The sequence below is a fragment of the Pectinophora gossypiella genome, chromosome 23, assembly GCF_024362695.1.
Source record: "Pectinophora gossypiella chromosome 23, ilPecGoss1.1, whole genome shotgun sequence".
Taxonomy (NCBI): Eukaryota; Metazoa; Arthropoda; class Insecta; order Lepidoptera; family Gelechiidae; genus Pectinophora; species Pectinophora gossypiella.
Genome location: NC_065426.1, coordinates 9,134,851 through 9,153,557, shown reverse-complemented (window position 1 = coordinate 9,153,557; position 18,707 = coordinate 9,134,851). Strand labels below are relative to the sequence as shown.

Here is an 18,707-nt window from a genome sequence, read left to right as displayed (position 1 = left end):
AGCTTGTTTTGCTTGTCTATTGTAATATTTTTTTATTTAGTGTCTTTATTACGTACATAACTCCCAACCGTAGCACAGTTTGTTGAACGCCTGCCTCTCACTTGGAGGTCGCGGGTTCGAATCCAACACATAAATGATTATTGCACGTAAATTATTATTATCACGTGCTCAGCGGTGAAGGAAAACATCGTGAGGAAACCCACTTTCCCGAGAAATGCATTTTCGAAGGTATGCGACCTAACCTGTATTGGGCTGGCATTTGTCGCATATGGCATTAAATACTTGGCCGGACAAATGGGGAGCGCTGAGAGCTCTCATCCATGATTCTCAGAACCTATAATTATGAATTTCCTATGTTGTTTATCAATCCGGACATTTCATGGAACTCGACATCGATATTACTTACGTATCTAATTACCTTATTGCGACGCAGCTATGGAATATCTTATTATAGCTTTATAATTATAACATAACATTGAGGAGCTCGGTGGCGCAGCGGTAAACGCGCTCGGTCCGCGATTGTTGAAGTTAAGCAACTTTCGCAAAGGCCGGTCATAGGATGGGTGACCACAAAAAAAAGTTTTCATCTCGAGCTCCTCCGTGCTTCGGAAGGCACGTTAAGCCGTTGGTCCCGGCTGCATTAGCAGTCGTTAATAACCATCAATCCGCACTGGGCCCGCGTGATGGTTTAAGGCCCGATCTCGTAGTGTAGCTCACTGGGACGGGCTAACCTATAAAATGCTACTTAGGTTCTATGACGATCTTGTGACGTAGCGAGTAGGCGCCGCTACTTCAAAAGCGCACCCCTGATGCCGGGCAGTAGCGGTATCAGTAGTGGTTGGAGGCCGAGGAAATGGATTCTGGTAGGGCTCTAGCTAGAACATCGGTCGGTGTACTGCGGAACGGAAGGCGATTGGGGCAACCACCGTTCTACACGCCCTATCTATGGAGTAATGGCGATTACTCCACCGACAAGCAAATAAAGAGAGAGACGTTTAGTAAAAAGTTACTAATTTGACTAGTTGGAAACTACCCTGTTGTAGTTACATACGTCTTCCCATAGATATGTGTGATCAATGTTACTGGCAATAAATTTATTTTATTCTTATTCAATAAGAAATTATCCGGCTAAGTTGTGAAATCCATGACATTCACCAGTTGGCCGGTTAGGATCGGTGACAATACGTCACGCAAAAAAAAAAAAACAAATTAAAGAAGATGAATGGTGTCATCATTCATTCTTTTTCCAATAAAAAAATAAAAAGCTGTTCCATTTTTGAAAACAAAATTAAACCAATGTTCCATCTTTGAAAAATTATTTCAAATCCGTTATATCCGTCATTCGCACCCGACATGTGACGTCACAGACGCCGGGAACACAATTACCCCGGCTTTAATGGTCGATTCCTCTTTATTCTCTCGTAAACTCGTGCGGGAACGTTTATTTTATTTATTTCTAGAGCATTTTTAACATTGCATCACACCTATACAGGGTGTTAGTGACATCGTAACGAAAACTTTGAGGGATGATTCAGACTATGATTCTGAGTTGATATCAAGTGGAAAAAATTCATGATTTTTTTGACAGGAAATTCCACTTGATATCAACTCAGAATCATGGTCTGAATCATCCCCCTCAATATTCGTTACGGTGTCACTAACACCCATACCTACTTGTATGGCTACCGTATGTGCTTGTACGGGGTGTAAGTGACATCGTAACGAATACTGAGGGGGATGATTCAGCTCATTATTCTGAGTTAATATCAAGTGGAATTTTCCATCGCAAAAGTATAGAATTGAAAATAATTTAAAAAAAACTAAAAGAAATACATGATTTTTGCGACGGAAAAATCCACTTGTTATCGACTCAGAATCATGGTTTGATTCATCCCTCAAAGTTTTCGTTACGATGTCACTAACACCCTGTATATCCCTGAAAGAGGTACGCAGAGGTTTACCTATAGTACATACAACTCGCCAGCTAAGTATGTGTATTATATTTATGGGTGTCGAGACATACCTCTATGGGTTAACGACATTGTTCAATCATGTTGTTCCAACTTTCGCAAAGGCCGGTCATAGGATGGGTGACCACAAAAAAAAAGTTTTCATCTCGAGCTCCTCCGTGCTTCGGAAGGCACGTTAAGCCGTTGGTCCCGGCTGCATTAGCAGTCGTTAATATCCATCAATCCGCGCTGGGCCCGCGTGATGGTTTAAGGCCCGATCTCCCTATCCATCCACAGGGAAGGCCCGTGCCCCAGCAGTGGGGACGTTAAAGGGCTGGTGATGATGATGATAAACAAATAATTATCATAAATACAATTAAAAACAAGAAAATACATCAATAAATAATAGGTGAGAACAAAAACAAGAATATTAGAAGAAACACATGTACTTACCTATTCTTCTTCATGTCGTTTCGAGGGCATTCAGATTTTTTCAGCCCAGCTATTAGAATAAGGTTTTACTAAACTAATTAAAAAAGAAATAAGTCCCATGTATCTAATAGGGAGTAAGTCTATTGCCATTAACCGGGCACAAATCTCGAAAACCACGTGATATATTGTTGTCTATGATCCAAACATGAATTCAACCTCAGAAAGTCTAATTCAGTGGTTTGGAGCCCAAGCCGGATTCGAACCCATGATAAGTCGCACGTTTTCATTTATAGATTTAATGGGTTTCATTTCAATTTGTGAATTAAATATTAGTTTTAGATACTTAGGGATGGTGGAAGTGACGCCGCTGTGGAGAAGCGTGGTGGAGTTTATTTATTTATTTATTTAAAAAGTACAACCACATCACATATATTAAAACATTTTACATTTATAAGGTTACGGTATTGTGACTAATATATATAAAAAAAAAAATAAAAAAAAAATTATTTTTATTTTTATTTTTTTATTTTTTTATTTATAAGGTTACGGTATTGTGACTAATATATATGACAATTACGGCGTACATAACTTATACAATTAAGGGTACTTAAGTATTTAAAAATAAAGTAAAATTAAAATTACAAACTTAAAAATTAGAAATTAGAAAGATATAAGTATATGTAAAAAAAGTAAAATATAATTAAGTAATTAATATCTGTTAAAGCTTTGAATAATCTAAAATTTTTCTCATATATATATTCATCGGATCATGGAACACATCAAGATCTAAGATTTGATCTAAGGTTTGCTCCATACCCCCTCCAGTTGATTAAGGGTAGGCCTGTGTCCAGCAGCGCTACGTATATAGGCTATTTATGAACGTATTTTTCACTAGAATGAAGGCGTGTTACCATAGATGCCTCATGGTATAAGAAGACCAGGTATGCTCAATCCTATGACAAGCCGCCATTGCTAGCCCTTTGATGACGTAAGTGTTACCACTGTGTTACCATTAAATTGGTATCCCCAACATTCCAAGGACGTAAATATTATTGAAAATTAAGTGGATTACTGACTAATGTATTACTTGTCACAAATATAAATTCAAATTCAAAGTGCTTTATTTGTAAGAATATAGGTAAAAGTATTTAAAATTAAGTAAATATTTTACTAAAAATTCAACATTGGTCGTGGGTAATTTATTTCTTACAAAATGGCAACGCAGCGTGGGATGACGTCAGCTGGGCTAACCTTGAAATGTTAGCTGTCACTTTTGAGCACATCTGGTTTTCTAAGCCATTCATCAAAATTTAATTGAATACCATGAGATGCCTCATCCAGCAAATTGACGTTTCCCGAAGCCTTTTACCTCGATCGACCAATTAAGAGGGTTCCACACGGCAAATATCAATATCGGGGTAATTTGCTTTTCATTATTCCACAGCAAATCGAACTTTTCGCTCCAATTTTATTTATTTCAATCGTTTGACTTGTAGGTATTTGAATTTGAATTTCGATTCATTTAGGATTCGAAATGGAAAAATAACCGTGGTGAAAAATCGTGGTGAGCTGGACGATTTCGGTTGATTGAATCCGATTAATTTTAGATAAGTTGGCGGTTATGGAATAGAATGTAAATAGTTTATTAGAAAATAATAAAATGTAAATGGAGCTCGGTGGTGCAACGGTAAACGCGCTCGGTCTGCGCTTGTTGAAGTTAAGCAACTTTCGCAAAGGCCGGTCATAGGATGGGTGACCACAAAAAAAAAAAGCTTTCATCTCGAGTTCCTCCGTGCTTCGGAAGGCACGTTAAGCCGTTGGTCCCGGCTGCATTAGCAGTCGTTAATAACCACCAATCTGCACTGGGCCCGCGTGGTGGTTTAAGGCCCGATCTCCCTATTCATCCATAGGGAAGGCCCGTGCCCCAGCAGTGGGGACGTTAATGGGCTGATGATGATGAGATCGATGTAGGGTGGTCGAGTAAAATTAAAATGACTCATAATGTTCAACGTTTTAAATATAATATCCACATCCACGCTTCTAATATCTAACCACCGCCATCTTCCTTCCCCTTCCTATCTGTCTGTCTTGCAAATTTTGAGGGCCAATTACTTACTTTTTTGTCCCAATTAAGGGTACTCTTTTAAGGATGTTTCTAAAAGCCTATTAAATGGAGCAGTTTTCAGAAAAACTTTCAGGGTCCATGACAATCTCAGGTGTTTTGTATTCTTTGGCGAAGTTTTAAAAACTGTAACAATTTTGGTCGAATCTTACTGCCTAAACTTCAGCTTCGTCATGAGCTTATGTTCTTTTTTTTTGTTAAAAACATTACTCGTAACGTCTTTCTCCAAAGTTACTTACGAAAATGTGCGAGAAAATCTCCCAAGTATTTCAAAACTTCTTGCACCGGTTCCATTAACAAACGGCCTTGTAGACATATGAGGAGGTGATATTGAATATAATCAGACTTCACTTACCACAGTTCGCTTCGTAAATAAACTTAATAACATGGCCCCATGTTGGGCGCCAAAACGTTGTGTATGAAAAAATAATGTATTTTAATAAACTTTGATTCTAATAGGAAATCCAATAAAAAAGAAACCAATTGGGGTATTATAACATAGTAGTACTGTCGATTATCCGTCTCTTTCCTTTTCGACGGATAAGAAAATAGCAGGTATAACTTAAAATAAATTTAGATGGTGCTTAAAATAAATTTAAACGAGTGTAAGTACATAATACGGCGTGTAATCAATCATCGCGAGACTTGTAACGCGACTGTCGCCATGAACTTGTCACTGTGGGATTACCGTAATGGGCTCATTTTATGTGGGTAGCTACATATTAGCATAGAATAAGGAATAATAACACGTATAGAACGGCAACTCTCCGCTCCCCTGCAGCGGCTGAGCTAGCTTCGCCTCACCCCCCCTCGGTCTTACTTTAGTCTTGAATCATATGGCGTCAGACGTCACACACACAGATGCGCGTGTACGATAATGTCAATGTGTAGTGTCTGTGTAAAACGAGGTATTTTTGTATGAAGTGTCCGGGAGTGATATTAGTGTTAGTCACCTCTTCTATTGTAAATAATACATATTTTTTTTAGGTTTTCGACGGAAAATTCCATTTGATATTAACTCAGAATCATGGTCTGTATTCGTTCTCCCCCTCCTCCTTCTCGGTATTCGTTACGATGTCACTAACACCCTGTATATTATATATATTTGTTAATTCCTAAATCGGGGAGGGAGTCGAGAAGACACAATGAAATAACAGAGCTAGATCGAGGTCTATATTCGACTGCCAAGTCAAGGGTGGAAGAGAGGTCGCAGCCTACTCACAAATTACAAACTACCCTGTTATCTGCTTAATATCTAACAATATTATTAGAACTGTGACTCGTATTGATATGGTATTCTTCACTCCAGTCCCTAGGAGCATCATCAGCGCCTGTGGTCCCGTCGCGCCTGCTCGCCGACCCCATAGAGCTGGAGCGCCGGCTCGCGGAGGCCGGCCACGACGGCTTCGGAGCCCTGTGTGAGGACTCCGCCCCGCCACCTTCGCCGCCACCAGCCATTATCGAGGAGCGCTTGCATTCCAGGGTGAGTGGCTTCTCTGGAATTTCAGGTCTCATTATTGAAAACCCGTCATAGCCCTGTTCGGATAACGCATGACTTCCATCGTAATGTCACAGGTTCGAATGCCGGGGTCTCTAAACCATCGAATTGACTTTATGAGTCTGAATTCATGTTTGGATCATAGATGATTGATAATGGGAGAGGAATTCTCTGCTGCCTTCTCTCTCTCTCTCTCTCTATTTAAGAGCTGCGCTCTTGTCGGTGGAGTAACCGCCATTCCTCTCTTCTTCCCGCCAAAACCTTCACCTCCCGATACGACACGACCTGCACCTTCCCTTTTATTTGTTTCATAAATGTTATCCTAGGTCTACCCCTTCCTCTCTTCCCTTCAATTTTTCCTTCTATAACGTTTGTTATAAATGAATCGTGTCGTATCAGGTGGCCAATCATATTTCCTCTCCGGTTCTCTATAGTCTTCAATATGGTTCTCTTTTCTTCAACTCTTTCCAGCACTTTTTCATTTGCCTTCTGTATTTCCGAATTCATATAACCCGGGTGCTTTCAAAGCCAGAGTGAACAGGCACCTTCTGGGCAAGTCTGGGACCAAGAGCGAACCCATCAAACACAAAAAAAAATATATAAATAATAATAAGTACGTGGTTTCTAGGATCAATATACGTGCCGTCTCGGCAAATAATCTTATAGTTATTCGACTCTAAGATCACCGTTGGTCCACAGCCGGTAGCGTCGATAGTGGCGGTGGTACCGCGAGGTGCGCTGGCGCCGTCGCCGCGCCCGCCGCAGTACGTGCCGCCGCCCGCCGACCCGCAGCCGCCACCAATGAGGTATATAACATAACATCACTATGTCACGATTAGGAAATGCAATCCCGACTCGAGATCGCAAATTCGAGATCCCGCGGGATTGGAAATATCAATCCCGCGATATCCCGAAATTTTCAGGATCTCGTCTAGTTCATAAAAAATGTAAAGTTAGGATGGCTGAAAACGATGAAAACTGCTTGTTTGTGATAGTGAGGTTAATTAAAACAAAATATCCCGAGAAAAAAATCTTCATTCTTCAATATTGCTAACTAAATGATTAATTTCTTTGGTAATGAGCATAATCCGAACAAAAAGTATAATTCAAGGAGATTCGCCCAATCCCGTCACTCTCGAATGAGATCTCATCATATTATGCTTCGGGATTGATCCCGAAAAATTTGATGAGATCTCGCGAGATCGGGATTGCATTCCTTACTCACGACTATATCCCAATGGGGTAATCAGAAGTACATCCATCCTAAGATAACTTATTGGGTGGGTACTTACCCACACCTCATCGAGCTTTTTGTTAGACCAACGTGATAGGTGGTGAGCCGTATCGCCGTCTATAATGGTCAAGCCAAAAGTGTTAGTAAAACAGCACTAACCCATTGCACATACATTATTCCTAACGGGTATTTTAATGCTAAACAGCACGGTTATCTATCCAGAAACCGTTTTAAAGACACCATTAACATAAGATATACGGTTGCGAACACAGATCTAGATATCTCGGCCTCACTTTAGAATGCGTGATGCATAGCAAATGCTTATCCTGACCTGGTTTCCCGGCCAAGTTGTGAATGCCATCTGAACCTATTCACATTCAGATCATGTTAAAAAAATCTGACTCGGACGGAATTTAAACGCATGTTTTGTCAGTCGGGACAAGCGACATCATCTCTTTAGCGTTATCCCATTTTGACAGGATCCTCTTGCTTAAGGTCCGTGCCCACTACACCGTATCTTACCAGGAAGGTCCCGGCACAGGCAAAAAGTATTCTTTCTATGAACTTCTATGGTGCAACGTCCACTAGACCGTTCCATCACCGATCAACGTCGTAGCGTGCCATGCACTAGCTGGTTTTCTCTTCGTGGGCTGGAAGATCAGACTGGCAGTAGCTTCTGTAAATAACCGGACCTGTCAAATCTTAAGGATAGGTAAGAGAACCCTGTGAAAGACGGGATAATTCTAGGGAGATGATGATTTAGTTCAATTGAAACCCGCGGGACTTCTTTCGTGGCGCGTACTCTATATAAAAACAAAAAAAAAATAACTTCTTAAATTCCTTCCCATTTTCGCTTGACATTCACGTAGGATGTTACTCGTGCGTTTAACGTCAAGATAATAAGTTCAATAAAGTTTTTCGGTCTCAATAATTCTACTTTGTTATAAGAGCGATGTCCCGGGACTGTGCGTGATTGGCATTCGATCACAGTTGAATTGCGCTGTTTATTAACTTTTTAACATGGACGTTTCTTTTCGCGTCTTTACTAGACTATTATTTAAGAAGCATTCCTTATTCCAAAAATCTCTTCTAAAGTGACACCATACTTACCTCTCTTAATAACTTTCGTCAACGGCCTCCGTGGTCCAGTGGTTGAGCGTTAGGCTCACGATCCGGAGATCCCGGGTTCGAATCCCGGTGGGGAAATATCACAAAAAATACTTTGTGATCCCTAGTTTGGTTAGGACATTACAGGCTGATCACCTGATGGTCCGAAAGTAAGATGATCCGTGCTTCGAAAGGCACGTTAAGCTTTTGGTCCCGGTTACTACTTACTGATGTAAGTAAGTAGTCGTTACGTGAGTCATGTCAGGGGCCTTTGGCGGCTCAATAGTAACCCTGACAGCAGGGTTGATGAGGTTGGTACTCCACCTCATAACCCACAGGATAAGAAGAAGAAGAAGAATAACTTTCGTGCATTAGGTACGCTCCTGTATACTATATTATGTTTATAACTAGACAGTGCGTGATGCGCTCCCTGCTAAAGCAGCTTCGCGATTTGCGTAATGACAGGATTTGACCGCCATTTTGGACTTTTGGTGTCACAGAACAACAATTTGTACAGCGGCCATCTTGTTTTTCCGCCATTATGTTTTTTTTCGCCGGTGATTGAATTTGTCATCAAAATTAAAAGATATTTTTTTTATACTAACATATGTGTTTAGTTATAAAATTTATAAGGTTCATCAGCTGAATATCAGCTCTTTGTTGACCCCGGGGTCTTCAGAGTTTTATGCTCAGCTAAAAACCCTATTTCCCTGTAATTTCTGTTTTGTTTGATCTGTAATGTCTTTATAAAATAATCGGAAGTAAAGCTTATCAACATGTTAACTAGTAATAATGAAATAATAACTAATAAAAAAATAACACATTTTTTTTACATTTTCGTGTTTGGAGCCCTCTTTTAAGCATACAATGCCTGTATTCTTCAAACTCCGCTCTTCTTTAACAACATTTACACCTTATTTACTTAAGTATATTTGTAATATATGTATATAATTGCAAAGCTGAAGTGGCAGTGGGCAGGACACATAGCGAGGAGAACCGATGGCGGCTGGGGCGGATGGGTTCTGGAATGGCGACCACGTGTCGGACGACGCTCAGTGGGTAGGCCCGCTACAAGGTGGACCGACGATCTGGTGAAGGTCGCGGGAAGCCGCTGGATGCGGGCAGCGCAGAACCGATCGTCGTGGGGATCCTTGGGGGAGGCCTATGCCCAGCAGTGGGCGTCGTACGGCTGATGATGATGAATATAAGTATATAATAGATAGATGACTTAATTAAATTAAGAAATTGGTTACAAGACCACAATCTAGAGATTAATTTTCAAAAAACAAAAATTATACAGTTTAGGCCATACCAGCATAGCTCTTTAAATATAAATTATACATTTAATAATACAATACTGGAATGTGTAAATACATATTCATTGTTGGGCATCAATATAGATACACACTTGAATTGGAAAGGCCATATCAACAAGATATCAAGTAAGTTATCCAGTTTTATTTATGCATTGTATGAATTGAAAAGATCCACAGACCTGCAAACAGCAACCTGTGCATACCATGCTTATGCGCACAGTTGGCTCCGCTATGGTATAACTCTTTGGGGCAATAGTACGGATGCAAATGACTTATTTATACTACAAAAAAAATGTATAAGAATTCTAGCTAATATAGGACAAAGGACCAGCTGTAAACCATTTTTTATTAAATATGGAATCGAAACCTTAACGTCACTCTACATACTCGAAATGTGTATTTTCGTTAGGAATAACATGAACATGTTCCCCCAATATACTCGACCAAATCATTTAAGACCTCGCAACGCACTGGCCAAACTCCCTTCCCATCTAAAATTTGTAGACTCCGGCCCTCACTCAATGTCCGTTAGAATATATAATAAATTACCTAAATTCATAACTGAAATAGACAAAATACATCTCTTTAAATTGTCGTTAAAAAAATACTTAACTGAAAAAGCATTCTATACGCTGCATGAGTTTTTTAACGAATCTATGAAATACTGATAATTGTAAATGTAGCTATCTTTTATTCTTATTTTATTTTTTTAACATGATCTTTACTATTTTTTCTTTAAATTTTAAGCTGTTGTAGTGCCCTTACAGGGTTACTGTTTGTACTTTCTTTTATTTTTAAGACCTTTGTAAAACATCAGGAATGCAATAAATATCTTATCTTATCTAGATGTCGATAGGCCTTGTTATACTGTTATACGTAAACATTGTCTCAATAACGACCTTATCACATGCAGGTTACCGCTGGACATGGCGGTGCGTGGCACTGGCGAACCTGAGACGCTCAGCTACGAAGTGTCCCTCAATAAACACTCCGCCCTCGGGCTGGGTATCACCGTCGCCGGATACGTCTGTGAACAAGGTCAGTTGTTTTTATCCGACCGCGGCAAAAGGAGGTTATGTGTTTATCTTATCGCTTACAGCGATTTCTTCCCTATAAGACGAGGAAATAGCCTCCCAGCTTAGAAGAAAACATTTAAACATAAAATGTGCGCTATAAAAAAAAACCTTAATTTACGCTCCCTTTATTCCGCAGTCCAACTTGAAAACCAAACGCTTTGTTCGTAGTCGGTTGCTAAAAAAAGATGACCCAGTTGACTCTAAACTTGGAAACCCCGATGTCTGCGGGGGACTGGGACAATTTGAATATACTGGCTGCCCTAACCATAGAATTCAAACTTAAACTCAAAAAATATCTTTATTCAGTGAGTAACAGTGAGAAAGAGTGGAAGAGGAAGACCAAGAAGAGCTTATGGACCAAATTAAAGAGAAGGCCTACGTCGTGTATTAAGAAATTGGCCTTTGATAGACAAGAGTCGACAATACGATCCGGAGGTCGCGGGTTCAAATCCCAATAGGGACACATCACAAAGGCAGCCAAATTACTGAAATTGAATTCAATATATATATTTTTTTTAAGAATGTCCAGTAGGGCTAGAGATTTTGTTCGTATTTTGACAGAACGACATAACCTATTTGGGTTCACATATTAGCTCTAATTGGAAAAACGACATAATTATATCGTCAGAATCGATAAAACGACCGTGTCAAAATTTTATCACGTTGCGCTTGTTAGCCCTAAAGGGCTCTGTGCCGAGGTTTTTCTTTTTTTTTTATTATTTATTTTATTAAATCTTAATACTAAAAATACAATTATCAATGCCCTGCAAAACTGTTTAAACAGTTTGTCTGCAGGAAAGAGTCTCTCTACTAATAATATGAACTTATATCTAATAGTCAATTAATAACATACAATAATAAGTTAGCTAGGACACGAGTCTAGAAGGTGTTGTTTAAGTAATTTTTTATATTTACTTTTATTTGGTTCTAGACGGATGTTCTCAGGCAAACTATTCAGCAAATAGGGAAGTCTCTTTTTTAGAGTTCTATCGCCATAGTAATTATTAACTCTAGGGACTTCGAATTTGCCCGCGCACACCGACCTCGTGCCATAACTATGGCTTGCTAAAGATAGTTGGTCATGCTCTTGATTGCCATGGTGGTTGATAGCCAAAAGGTATTTATGTTTTAAATGTACGGGAAGAATTTTACAAATTTTGAATAACTTACTGTAGTCTCCTTTGCAATTATTTTTAGTCTTTTTATTTACCAGTAACTTTAGAAATCTGATTTGTATTGCTTCTAATTTGTCAATATAGGTTTTGAATGTAAGGCCATAGCAATCAAGGGCATAACCCAAGATTGAGTCTACTAATGCAAAGTATATACATTTTAACGTGCTAAGAGGAACTTTGAAACTTAAGTGGTAAAATTTGCTAAGCAACAACCTTAATTTATTGATAATATAGTCTATATGAGCTGACCAAGAAAAGTTACAATCTACTTTAACTCCAAGGTAAGTTACACAGTTTACTTTTTCTGTAGGTTTACATTCGCAATTGATGAAGTTATTATGTATACAGTTAAAGCTATGAGTGAATAAAGAAGGAGGTGAATCAGAGAGATACAAAAAAGGTGAATGAATGATGAGTAGTTTAGTTTTTTCGGAGTTTAATACAATGCCATTGTCATGGGACCATTTCACAACTGCGTCTACATCTTCTTGCACTAAGCGGCACGTATCCTTGAGGTTGGTACCAGCAAGGAGTGTACAGAGATCGTCAGCAAACATATGGGCTGAGCAATGGCGTAGGACGCCACATAGGCTGTTGACGTGCATGAGATAGCACACTGGCCCACAGATTGACCCTTGTGGTACCCCGCAATTCACTTTACTCTCGTCGCTAAGTGTGTCGCCCAGTTTAACACGATAAGAGCGCGATGAGAGATAATCACGAAACCAATCGTTCAATGGTTTGCTCACACCGCATTCGTCCATTCCATTCAAAAGGGTATTCGTCTCGAGTGTATCAAACGCCTTTTTAAAATCGTAGAATATAGCAACAACAAACTTCTTATCTTCTAAGTATGTATTTATTTCATCTGTGAAATTTGACAATAACGTATTTGTACTTTTGTTTTTTTGAAAACCATGCTGACTTCTATTTAATATAATATTTTTTTGTAGAAAAGATGCGACCTGATTGACAACACATTTTTCAAATATTTTGTCAATACTTGATAATATTGCTATAGGTCTATAATTGTTAAAATTCTTACGATCACCCTTTTTATGGATTGGACGAACCAAGGACTCTTTTAATTTATTAGGAAATATATGACTAGACACTGAAAGGTTAATAAATTTAGCTAAGATAGGACTGACTTTATCTGCAATTAGCTTTAGATCGGACATGCGTATGAGGTCGCTGCCGGGGGCTTTGTTTATATCCATTTTACTAATAATACGCTTGACATCTTTACTGTTTACCGGTTGCCACCTCATACTCACATCCGATATATTTACGTAATTATTTCTATCTAACCATCGGTCATTACAAGTATGTTTTATTTGTTTGATTTCATTAGAAAAGTTAAATGCAAATTTATTACATATATCCTTAGTAGTGCCTTGTTTTTCCATATTTAATAGTACTAAATTATCTAATGACTGTTTTTTATCGCCTAATAGACTAAGAATCTTATCCCAATTTTTTTTAATATTATTGTTGCAATCCAATATATTTTGTTTATCATGATCATTATTACATTTAAATACAGCTTTACTACACCTATTTCTATACCTAGTATAAGTCAGTCTCTTTAGCATATTCTTTGGATCATTACACCATATACAAAATAACCTATCTCTTTCTAAAATCATTTTCTTTAAGTTATCGTTTATCCAGCTTTTATTATTTCTATAGCTACTATTACCCGATATAATTTGAATTTTATAACAATCATTATACATATATACCAATAAACAAATTATGGAACGCTCTATACAACTCATTGGGACATTCTATTTTCAATAAGTCTTCAAAATTCGTTTCCAATAATTTTTCCCTCACTAAACGATTATCAAGGACGCGCCGTTGAGTTGTTTCCCGCGCGAACGCAGGTGCGGGCCGCGGCCGCAGCGGCGCTCGTCCGCCCGCGCCGCCACCCCCACCAGCGCTCGCGCTCGCTGTCGCTTCGGTGACCGCGTGACCTTTGGGTAGATCGTGTTCCCATTGGATAGATACAGAAACGTAGAAGTGGTCAGAAACTTTATGTCTTATTACCGCGGAATTAATTAACGACATTGGTGCTCTTACATAGATATGGTCTAAACACGATTCCACGATATTACCCTTAACAATCTCTCTTCTAGTTATCTCATATATACATCTAGTAAAACCGTATTCAGATAATATATTTTCATATTTTATTACTTGGTTATTTTGATAATCCAACAAATTAATATTAATATCGCCACAAAAAACCACTCGTGTATCCTTAGGCACACTATCCAAGAGTTTACGTAATTCGACTAAGAACTCCTGTAACCTGTCCTGTTTATTATATCTAGGAGGTCTGTATACTGATACTATATAAATCTGTTCTCTATTATAGTTGAATGTAATGGAAACACACTCAGCCGAGCGCATGGTACTCGCGAGTGCTGTGTTCGCGCAAGCGCGCGCGGCCAACTCTGTTCGCGAATAAACAAGCACCCCTCCCCCTCTTCGCCCCTTGCGGGTGTAAACTTCAACATTAAATCCTTCAATTTCGTAAAATGACAAAAGTGAGAAGTCTATATTTGCCTCAGTAATAACCAGTATATCTATATTTTTTAAATGACTATGAAGGGTTACTAAGAGTTCACTAAAATGCTTTCTTAAGGAACGGATATTGACATGAATTATGTATAAATCTTTACTATGTGATATACGCCATTTGTCTAAGCTATCTATGCAGGAATAATTAACCGACTCGTCTGTTATTGAGTCTATACTATTTAGGTCCGTGAAAGTTGCAATTAAATGTAAACATTATTAAACAAAGTATTAATAATAAGAGTTTATTTTTTATTCAGCAGTTCGGAAATATCACTCTCCGCCCTTACACAAACAGACTTGTCACCGTCAGATTTTTTAACTAATATTTTTCCGTTTGAAACCCAGATATATTTGTAAGTACCGTGAAGCTGTTTTTTTGTATTCCATAGAAGAACCCTTGCATTCCTGGTCAGATCTTCATTTAAGTAGATTTTAGTTGAAGCCGATCCACCTGTTACCATATCACTCGTAGTTGCCGTTAACTTGCGGCGATTCGCGAGCCATCTATCCCTCGACTCCGTCCCTGAACTCTTGAAGCCTACAATAATTGGTGCTGGTTTACCACCTGCCTTCATTGGACGACTGCGTCTAACCCATTCTATGTCAGCACTGCTCACATCGATTACAGCACCAATTTTGGAGACAATATCTTTTACGTTCTCGCCAGGTAGTTGTTCGATACCTACTATTTCGACATTATGTTTCCGCGATACTTGCTCGAAGTCGTGGATTTTTTGTTCGAGGGCGGTGTTGCATTTTTCAAGAAATACACATTTGTTATTAATATTTGTAATCGTCTTCTCGAGTTTATTGATTTTCAGCTTAGACTGTTCATGCTCTGCAATCAAAGTATCATACTTATCGGAAAGCAAACTCAAACTTTGCGTAATAGAATCCAGATGTTTCTTGAGCCCTGGGATGACTCCAACTTTTTTCTGGATATCCTTGAGAATTTTAGAGTAGTTTTGCGCATCCTCCTCCTCCTCCTCTTCTTCCGAGCCCTCATCGTCTTCGCAATTATTGCAATAAATCCTGTTCTTTCCCTTTTTTATATCCGCTGATAGTCCTTTAACACAATTCCTATGAAATGTACCTTGGCAAGGCCCTTGACACACGAAATGTGAGCCTTTTTTAGCAAGCACTTTTTTACATTTTAGACACTCCATTATTTAGGTATGACGCGTTAGATCGAATTTTGCGCGGGAAGAATGAGAGTCGCGCGGACGCACGCGCGCGTACACACCGTTCGGTTGCCAGAACGAGACTTGCAGCTACATCTCCTCTGATATAAAAGATAAATGAATAGATAGATAAAATCTTTATGTAGGTTTCAGATGTTACATTAACTTCTTAATATTACAATTTGATCATGATTTTTTGTTTGATTTTCCTCTCAGACGACCCCTGAGCCCAGGGGCCTGTTTCATAAAACTAACAATTGTAAATTACAACGACAATTTGGTGTTCATTACGTAGCTAATATGAAACTGCAAAATATTTGTGATCACTAATTCCGCAATGTACATCAAATTGTCATTGTAATTTACAATTGTAAGTTTTATTAAACAGACCCCTGGTTCACTTCCGACCGGTCGCTTAAATTTAAGACAACAGGCCTGGCTGTTGTCTTAAATTTTGTACCGGGTGAAAGTCCTCAGCGCTCCCCATTTGTCTGCCCAAGTAGTTAATGCCATATGCGCATTAAAAAAGTCCCTTGCAGTTGTTAAAAAAAACAAGTTTTTAAGTTAAAGGAAACCAAAGATATGGCCATCTGAGCTTTATTATTTTTGGTGTGAGTTTTGCCACAAAAGTTGGACAAATGGAGAGTGCTGAAGGCTGTTCGAAAATGTTCGTGCGTCACCCAACAGGGTCCACATAATATCAGCGTCGTGGTTCACGCCGCGACTTGTGCTGAGTGAGGCCCTTTTATCTCAGGACGTCCACTACCACCTTATGATCGTTTCGACAAACATCCGTCTTGCTTTTTTATAATTGTTTTAGTGGAAATTTGATATGATGTTGTTGTCTTTTTTTTTGTGTGTGGCGTCCTTCTACATTATAATAAACTTTTTCTATTATATTTAAAATAATAAATGTTTCTTTCTTTCCTTTGTTCTTTCTACCGGTTTGAGATTTCCCTGTATCTGTCCGCAGATCTAGTAAACTAAAACACACTTAAGCCTTAAAGCTTGTGAAGATGTAAGTATATTGACAAGAGGGATTTTGCTGTCCCTCTTGTCAATGTGAGACAGTGAAATTCGAATAGTCGAAGTACCTACCTATCGCGAAGAGGAAACAAATTTTGTTTTTCACGTGAATTATTGCAGGTTTGCCGCAAATGGCGTTAAATACTTGGCCGGACAAATGGGGAGCGCTGAGCTCTCACCCGGTACAAAATTTAAGACAACAGGCCTGAGGGTGTCCAGTTGGGCGCGAAGCTCGGCTCAGTGCGTCGTCTGAGAGGAAAATATTTTAAATAATTAATCGACCCTAGAGTGTCGATAATGTTAAGCGCTGAATGAGGGAAATCGTCGACCACGCCGGCGGGGTCGGTGTCGGGGTTCTGAAGTGTTTGGTGTCGTGAGCTGATTGGCCGCCTCTATGGCTCGAGTAATCGGGTCAACAGAGAAGTGAGTTTTAAAAACTAGTATGATTACAATGTTTCATTCTAGAGATACACCCTCTAACATCTTACGTATTAGGATTCGCCGACGACCCGATTACTCTAGCCATAGAGGCGGCCAATCAGCTCGCGATACCAAACACTTCAGGACCCCGATACCTACCCTAGTGGGAGGGAATTCGTCGACCACGCCGGCGGGGTCGGTATCGGGGCTAAAAGAAACAGTTCAGTACAATAAATAATTTTAAAATCTTCTATTGTGTTCTTCGGAGAAAGCGTGACTCTTAACCCGGACTCGAAACCACTTAATTCGACGTTTGAATTCAAAGCAAATGGAATTCTATAGTCTCTGCTTACCCCGGTGGCAAAATAGGCGTGAGTTTATGTATGTATGTTGAATTCAAAGTTCAATGTTCTTTATTAATACAGGTATAAAATGATCTTCTAGATAGGATGTCCACCATATTCGACCTTATGATTCAGGTAAACAAATTAAAATAATATATGTCATACATTATCATATCACATCAATTCAATAAAATAACAAATTTAATTTCTCATAAAACAAGCATCAACAATCTATTAAATTATAGTACCTAATATTATTCATATATCATCCAAGTAAATCAATAACTTAAGTCAGCCTAGTACAATTTGTATCAATTCATATAAAAGCAATTACTTACATTAAAAAACCATTATTATACATTTCATTAAAGTCAATTATAATAGAAAAAAATATTGTCCTAATTTAAATTAAAGTAAAGTAATTAATAAATAGATTCTCTTAAATTGTATACACATTTATCCAACAAAAGCTTTTTAATGCAATTTTAAATGAATTTAATGGATATGCTCTGATTTCCTTCGGTATTTTATTATATACAGTTGGTGCCATGTTTGGAAATTAATATCACGTGGCGTGGTTTCCGAGATTTGTGCAATATATTACAAGGGGCTTAAATATAGCGAGAAGTGGGTGTGTATACTGTACAGTCATGAGCAATATAATGTACCCACTTTAGGACTCTGTCGCACTAACATATTTGACATTTAGTGGGACTTACAGTTCAATTTGTCACAAAGTTAATGTGACATGGTACCAAAGTGTATAATATTAATGCTCGTGACCGTAACCTCCGCCTACCTTTTCGGGATACAAAGAAAATTTACTATTTTAATAGCTCACCATGTTCCCAACGGCCTCTGTGGTCCAGTGGTTGAGCGTTGAGCTCACGATCCGGAGGTCCCGGGTTCGAATCCTTCTTGGGACATATCACAAAAATCATCATTGTGATCCCCAGTTTGGTTAGGACATTACAGGCTGATCACCTGATAGTCTGAAAGTAAGACGATCCGTGCTTCGGAAGGCAGGTTAAGTCGGTGGTCCCGGTTACTACTTACTGATGTGAGTGAGTAATCGTTACATGAGCCATGTCAGGGGCCTTTGGCGGCTCAATAATAATTTTGACACTACGGTTGATGAGGTTGGTAATTCACCTCACAACCCACACTATAGAAGAAGAAGACCGTGTACTAGGTATATACATTCTGTGCTGTAGACGTTTATATAGATACTAGCGACC

The 18,707-nt window shown here is 38.8% G+C and overlaps 2 protein-coding genes and 1 long non-coding RNA gene across 5 annotated transcripts in view; 1 reads left to right on the top strand and 2 right to left on the bottom strand.

Moving 5' to 3' along the window:
- The window catches only part of LOC126377499 (uncharacterized), a 228,018-nt gene that overhangs the window by 23,457 nt on the left and 185,854 nt on the right, over positions 1–18,707 (top strand). For all 3 annotated transcript variants that reach the window (XM_050025234.1, XM_050025235.1, XM_050025236.1), the window contains exons 4-6: positions 5,813–5,986; positions 6,701–6,807; positions 10,572–10,696. In XM_050025234.1, coding sequence (XP_049881191.1) covers positions 5,813–5,986; positions 6,701–6,807; positions 10,572–10,696 — 406 coding nt within the window. The remainder of the gene's footprint in view (positions 1–5,812; positions 5,987–6,700; positions 6,808–10,571; positions 10,697–18,707) is intronic.
- LOC126377645 (uncharacterized) overlaps positions 1–18,707 on the bottom strand; it is a 350,458-nt gene that overhangs the window by 240,401 nt on the left and 91,350 nt on the right. The gene's annotated exons all lie outside the window — the stretch shown is intronic.
- On the bottom strand, positions 13,750–15,747 carry LOC126377584 (uncharacterized). The gene has a single exon (XM_050025394.1). The coding sequence runs from the start codon at positions 15,662–15,664 to the stop codon at positions 14,741–14,743; it is 924 nt and encodes a 307-aa protein (XP_049881351.1). The 5' UTR covers positions 15,665–15,747; the 3' UTR covers positions 13,750–14,740.